General features: G+C 40.5%; 1 protein-coding gene across 1 annotated transcript in view; it reads right to left on the bottom strand.

Annotated features, from left to right (window-relative positions):
- The window catches only part of R3HDM1 (R3H domain containing 1), a 180,653-nt gene that overhangs the window by 110,619 nt on the left and 62,539 nt on the right, over positions 1-7,495 (bottom strand). Inside the window, 3 exon segments of the mRNA XM_027768764.1 lie at positions 2,394-2,620; positions 2,732-2,782; positions 2,865-2,902. Of these exon segments, the coding sequence (XP_027624565.1) occupies positions 2,394-2,620; positions 2,732-2,782; positions 2,865-2,902 (316 nt within the window).

Raw genomic sequence — 7,495 nt, 5'->3', positions numbered from 1 at the left:
GGTTGAGAGGGAGAGAGAGAAAGTGAGAAGGCAAGCCACCAGATTCAGGACTTGATCCCTGGTCAGCCATGTGGGAGTGTCCAGCGCCTTAACCACCACGCCACCTGCTGGTCCCAAGTAAATGATTCTTAAAATAATAAAAAAAAATTCTTTCAATCTATGAAGATAATTCAGTTGAAAAATAATACACATACATAAAAATGTTTTAATTTGGTAATGTATCTATGACTTTATGATGATTAGTTTATTCCAGTTTTTTTTTTTTTTGGTTTAAAATTTAGATTTTTTTTTTTTTAAATTACCACAATGAACTTTATTTATTTATTTTTTTAATGTTACTCAGACGGGGGGTGGGGGGGTTGGGGGGGGAGAAAGTGAGAAAGCAAGCCGCCAGGTCCAAGACTCGAACCGTGGTGAGCCATATGGGAGTCCAGCACCCTTAACCACCACACAACCTTCCGGCCCCTAGTTTATTCCTGTTATGACGACTAATTGGCCATTCTAAAAATACATGTATATTTGATACTCACATAGATTTCTTATAATTATAAAATTTACCTACTTTAGCAATATCCTATCATAGACACTAGAACATTTTTTTTTTGAGAGGTTTTTGTTATAGGGTGTGCGCGCTCGCCAGACAGACAGAGACAGAGAGATAGAAAGCGAGAAATCACCCTCTAGGGGGGATGGCCATGCTGCAAACCCTTCTCCTTCATTCTCCTCTCGGGATCTTGGGCACGCATGCACACATGCCCAGCGTGAGTTTTAAACCACTGGGTCCGGGATGCGACCCGTGGTCCACTACGTGGGAGTCCAGCGACATAGCTATTACGCTAACTGCTGGTCCCGACACTAGAACATTTTTTATGTATCTATATTCTATATTAAAATAACAACCATTAAGTCATAAGCCTTAATAGTTTTGTAAAACATTAACTATAGTCAGGCACTTAAAAAAAAAAGCTCTATTACCTTCAAAATAGCCTTCGATTATTATTTGCAAAATACAAAATATCAGGGCTAGCAAAAATGGACTAAGAAAATATCCACTTTAAACTTTTATGCTAATTTTGGGATAAAAATAAAGATCTATGAGGATCCCAAAACACAAGTAAGCTTCTTTAGAATGAGTGAGTTAAATAATGGCTGTGCCAAAAAGGGCCGTGGCCATGTGCAGCCTATTTGCAGCATAAACTGTGCCAGTGTGTGCCCAAGGACAAGGCTATTAAGAAGTTTGTTATCTGGGACCAGCAGTTAGCTTAATGGCTATGTTACTGGACTCCCATGTAGTCAACCGCAGTTCGAGTCTCCAACGCAGTGGCTTAAACTCGCGCGTGCGTGCCCAAGATTCTGAGAGGAGAATGGAGGAGAAGGGACTGCAGTGTGGCTATCCCCCCTGGGGGGTGATTTCTCGCTTTCTGTCTCTCTGTCTTTCTGGCGAATGCATGCACCCTATAGCAAAAACCTCTCCAAAAAAAAAAAAAAAAGTTTGTTATCTGAAACACAGTAGAGGCCGCAGGTGTCAGGGCCATCTCTGAAGAAAGTGTCTTCGATGCCTATGTGCTCTTCAAGCTGTGAAGCTACATTACTGTGTGAGTTGCACCATTCATAGCAAGGTAGTCAGGAACCCATCTCATGAAGCTTAGAAGGACCAAACACCCCACCCCAATTTAGACCTGTGGGTGCTGCCCCTCACCCTCCACCAAAGCCCATGTAAGGAGCTGAGTCTTTAAGGACTGAAGAACTGTCTGTCCTCTGGGAAAAAATAAAACACCGATTATACAAAAAATGAAAAGAGAAAATGTTACGGGCCAACGTACTCTAAAAGCAAAGTAGCTAGGAGAATGAAGAAATTATTGAAATTTTCAGTATTGATCAGGTGAATTTAATATTATTTTTCTTTGTTTCTTAAATTCTTAAAAAGACTTCTCAGCAATAATAGTGATTTTTTAAAATGGCAAATGAAGGACTACATCATGAAAAAGTCCTATCAATTATTAATTGATAGGAATAGCTGAAAAGGCACTCTCAGTTAAATAACCTTAGGTGAGAAACCATGTCTTCCAACTATAAATAAGCAATGAAGAATTGCCAGTCACTCCCAGGCACTCAAATAAGAGATGACATTTCATTAAACCTACCTGATTAAGTTTGTTACAATATAGAATACTTTTTATTTTAATTGGTATTTGTAAATCTCTCTCCAAGATGGAAAGTAAATTGTATTGTTAAACAACACATTAGCCCTTAAATACTCTGAAAGTAGTTAATGCACTATAGGTAGTAATCTTTCATTTTAGAGTAATTTAGAGACCACACAAAAAATTAAAAACACTAAGACATCGGAAAAACTAATGTTTGACTGCGTAGTTGTAGGTAGATATTTATACCTGTTTTTGAAAGCCTGCCTATGCTTTTGCTGCTTCCAGAACTATCACCTCTTGTGAGAACTGAGATTCCACTGAAGCTGCTGGCTTTGGTCACAGCAGGCTTCAAGTTTCGGAGAGAGCTGTCTGAATCTGTACTGCTCCAGGGGCGGGGTTCTGAGTACTTCAACTCATTTTCAGTGCTGCTTTGGTGGCTATTTGTTGATCTCCCTGAAGCATCTTTATTAACTCTGCAATTTAAAAATAAAACTCTGAAATGCTAATGGAGATGAGAAAAAAAGAATAAAGAAAAAATATGCTCTATTTTTTTCAATGCTGTAGTGAAAACTTGCTTCCAATACCTAAAAATCTGGCGCCTCTGCTGGGTACTACTAGCATCCTCGTCTTGGATTCTGTTGGCAAATTAATAAGACATTTTAATTTTTGTTAGCATCAGTCAGACAGTACCAAAAAGGATGTTAAAAATTCTCATACCTTTTGTCAATGATATAATTTTCTTGGGAACACAGGGACTAGAAAGAAAAAAAAAAAAACAGATATAAAAATTTAAGCTTTTGGTCAAATACACAGTAACACTATCCCAAAATAGTGATAGTAATACCACACAAGTAAATAATAAAGAGACTTCTCTTCTGGCTTGGGGATGCTATACTTATTTTATTTATTTATTTATTTTTGAGAGGTTCTTTTTTTTTGCTACAGGGCACATGCACTCGCCAGAAAGACAGAGACAGAGAGAGAGAGCAGAAATCAGCCCCCAGGGGGGATGGCCATGCAGCAATCCCTTCTCCTCCACTCTCCTCTTGGGATCTTGGGCACACAAGCACACATACCCGATGTGAGACATGGGAGTCCAGCAACATAGCCATTACACCAGCTACTGGCCTCTGTCCTTGAGGAATTTTGGGTGTAAGCTCATGAAGGCCAAGCTATTTGTTCACTGCTCTGTCCATGGCTAAAGCACTGGTGAGCAAGTATTTCAGTAAATGAGATAAAATCTGTAGACTGGTATATACTTTGAATATGTGATTATGAAAACCAGTTTACTTATTCGAAAGAAAATATTTGAAGGTTAAACTATTTGTACCACAAAATGAATGACTTTGAGATCATATATCTGTTAAAAGTAAGTATAGCAGGGACCAGCAGTTAGAGTAATGGCTATGTCGCTGAACTCCCATGTAGTCGACTGCAGTTCGAGTCCCAGGCCAGGTGGCTTAAACTCATACCAGGCACATGTACGTGCATACCCAAGATCCTGAGAGGAGAATGAAGGAGAAGGGATTGCGGTGTGGCCATCCCCCCTGGGAGGTGATTTCTTGCTTTCTGTCTCTCTGTCTTTCTGGCGAGCGCACATGCCCTATAGTAAAAACCTCTCCAAAAACAACCACCACCACAACAAAAATCCCAACTCCTCCAGAACAGTCCAGTCAGGTAATGATCATTTTTGTTTGTATCATTATTATATAATGATTTTCCAATTAGTTTTCCGGCTATTGCTTTTCTCTATTAATCCACTTATACAACAGAGTGAGAGCACCTTCTCTGAAATGTCCGTCTGATCGTACCTCTTCTCCCCTCCTAAATGGTTCCTTAATGTTTCAGCAAAGTTAAAAAAATTTAGCAAACTGCAGTCACTTGTTTCTGAAAATAAAAGTTTAAGCCATGACTATTATTTATGTACTATCTATGGCTGCTTTCCAACTAAAAAGTATGATCTGAATATCTGTGATAAATATGGCTTAAAAAGTCCAAACTATTTATTATCTTGTCCTTTACAGAAAAAGTTTGCTAAGTAAAAAAAGCCAGAAGTTCAACATGTTAACAGACTTTCAGAGGCACGTCATTGAGCTCCTGATCATTTCTCACATGTAAACTTTCACACTTTTTTTTTTTTTAAAAGAGTCTTATATTTTATTTATTTATTTACCATTATTTTTAATTTGACCAGAGAGAGAAAGAGAGAAGGAAAGAGAGAAGGAAAGTGAGAAAGTAAGTCACCAGGCCTGGGACTCAAACCATGGTAGACCATGTGAGCATTCTGCACCATAACCACTCCTGGCCCCTACTTTCTCACTCCTTATGCCACCTAGGCTGTAATAGTTACTCTACATCTTTCAATTTATTGTCAGGTGTGTCGAACTCTGTCTTAGGACTGGGTCTCTGCAAATACTGACCTTCTACACGGAATTCTTTATTTCTGCCGGTTTCCTTTCCTAATTCTTCTCTTCCCTCCCTAATTTTGGTTTGTGGCATTTCTCTGGTGTATATTCTGTTATTCCCTCCATGTCTGTATACAGATCACATACCGTATCATCATTATTTGATTACTTATCAAGAACATAGACCTAATCCATCTTATGAACCTCAGAGCATTAGGTCTAGTGTAGGCACTGAGTACAGCACAGCTGGTTGAATCCACACTCTGCCATTCTAGTTGTGTGTGATCTCTGGCTTTTTTTTTTTTCTTCTTTTTTTTGGTCAGAGGGTAGGTGTGCTTGACAGAGAGACAGAGAGAGATAGAGGGAGAGAGAGAGAAAAGGAAAAAGCACTCCTAGTAGGGTGTGATCACGTCTCTATCCCCTTTATCTATCAGGTCAGCATTTGGGGCATGCACAAACAATTGCCCAGAATGTTTTTAAGCACTGGGGCTGGGATTAAAACTGTAGTTGGCAGGACCAGCAGATGGTGCAGTAGTTATGTCACTGGAATTTCATGTAGTTGACCATACCATAACCACTCCTGGCCCCTACTTTCTCACTCCTTATGCCACCTAGGCTGTAATAGTTACTCTACATCTTTCAATTTATTGTCAGGTGTGTCGAACTCTGTCTTAGGACTGGGTCTCTGCAAATACTGACCTTCTACACGGAATTCTTTATTTCTGCCGGTTTCCTTTCCTAATTCTTCTCTTCCCTCCCTAATTTTGGTTTGTGGCATTTCTCTGGTGTATATTCTGTTATTCCCTCCATGTCTGTATACAGATCACATACCGTATCATCATTATTTGATTACTTATCAAGAACATAGACCTAATCCATCTTATGAACCTCAGAGCATTAGGTCTAGTGTAGGCACTGAGTACAGCACAGCTGGTTGAATCCACACTCTGCCATTCTAGTTGTGTGTGATCTCTGGCTTTTTTTTTTTTCTTCTTTTTTTTGGTCAGAGGGTAGGTGTGCTTGACAGAGAGACAGAGAGAGATAGAGGGAGAGAGAGAGAAAAGGAAAAAGCACTCCTAGTAGGGTGTGATCACGTCTCTATCCCCTTTATCTATCAGGTCAGCATTTGGGGCATGCACAAACAATTGCCCAGAATGTTTTTAAGCACTGGGGCTGGGATTAAAACTGTAGTTGGCAGGACCAGCAGATGGTGCAGTAGTTATGTCACTGGAATTTCATGTAGTTGACCATAGTTCAAGTCCCAGATCCAGAGGCTTAAAATTCATGCCAGACATGCGCGCGTGTGTGTGCGTGTGTCCAAAATCCCGAGAGAATGGAGGAGAAGGGATTGTGAAGTGGCCATCCGCCCCTAGCGGGTAATTTCTCGCTTTCTGTCTCTCTGGGGGGTGTACATGCCCACTAACAAAAATCTCTCTAAAACAAAACAAAACAAAAAACAACTGTAGTCAGCTACATAGGATCCAGTTCTTTTAACCACCAAGCTATGGGGCTAGTCAATATCTGGATATTTTACTTAGCCTTCTGTAAAAATAAAAAGAACAATAGTACCTAGAATGTAAAGTTGTTTTGGGGATAAATTACTATAACTGTTTATGGGCATGTTCTCCAAGTGCCCAGCATACTACTTTTTTTTTAGTTTTAGTACAGGACCCATGTACTTGCCTGAGACTGTAGCATAATGACACCTCACTGTCTCTCTGTCTTTCTCTCTAGGTGGGGGGAGACTTCTCTCCAGGAGGATCTGAACAACGCAGTTGGCCACGTGGGATCCAACTACCTTAACATCCATGCCACCTGCTGGCCCAACTAGCATAGTCCTTAATACTGATGTTCAATAAGATTTGTTGAATGAAGGGTATAAATTCTTAATGTCTGTATTTTTTTTTTTGGAGAGATTTTCGCTATAGGGCATGTGCGCTCACCAGACAGACAGAGACAGACAGAGACAGAAAGCGAGAAATCACCCCCCAGGGGGGATGGCCACACCGCAGTCCCTTCTCCTCCATTCTCCTCTCGGGATCTTGGGCACGCATGCAGACGCGCCCGGTGTGAGTTTGAGCCACTGGGTCCTGCGGTCGACTACATGGGAGTCCAGTGATTACGCTAACTGCTGGTCCCATGATGTCTGTATTTTAATTTTTAATTTTTTAACAGGAAATATCTACCTGTGACAGTGTTAACATTCATATATCCTTGCATATTACCCAGTACTAAACAGAATAGGTGCTTAATGAATGTTGGTAAAAACTAACTTTTTCTCTTTTGGCTAATATGCATAAAATAGTCAGTCATAGAGAAGACATTTCTCTGGTCCAGCCCTGAGGCCTGGTGGTTAAAGGAGTCAGATCCCACACGGTGAACTGTGTGGTTTGAATCCTGGTCCAACATAATGAACAACATGACAGGTACATGTCTGTGTGTGTTCCAAATCCCGACAGGATGGAAAAATGGAGGAAAAGAGCGTATGGTGTGACCATGTGCCATGGGGGCTGCTTTCTCCCTCTCTCTATAGCGAGCACACATGCTTCCTGATCAAAAAAAAAAAAAAAAAAAAAAGATATTTCACATGATCACTTGTAAAATGGAAAACAGGGCTGGCCCCAGAGCACAGAGATTGAGCACTGGGAGTTGCATAGCGGAGTCAGATCCCACATAGTAAATTACCAAGCCTGACAGCTTGAAAAACACACTGGGTATGCATACATGTGTTCCCAGGATCATGATGGGAAGGGAAAATGGAAAAGAAAGGACTGCAGCATAACCATGCCCCAATGTCTCTCTGTCTTTTTTTTTTTTTTTTTTTTGGAGACGTTTTTGTTACAGGGTATGTGCACTTGACAGACAGACAGAGAGACAGAAAGTGAGAAATCCCTTCTTCCCTTCTCCTCCGTTCTCCTCTCGGGATCTTGAGCATGCACGCAC

Source organism: Tupaia chinensis, unplaced genomic scaffold, assembly GCF_000334495.1.
Source record: "Tupaia chinensis unplaced genomic scaffold, TupChi_1.0 Scaffold147433_1, whole genome shotgun sequence".
NCBI classification, from domain to species: Eukaryota; Metazoa; Chordata; class Mammalia; order Scandentia; family Tupaiidae; genus Tupaia; species Tupaia belangeri.
Note: the sequence above shows the minus strand (reverse complement) of the source record. Positions and strands in the feature narration are given on the sequence as shown.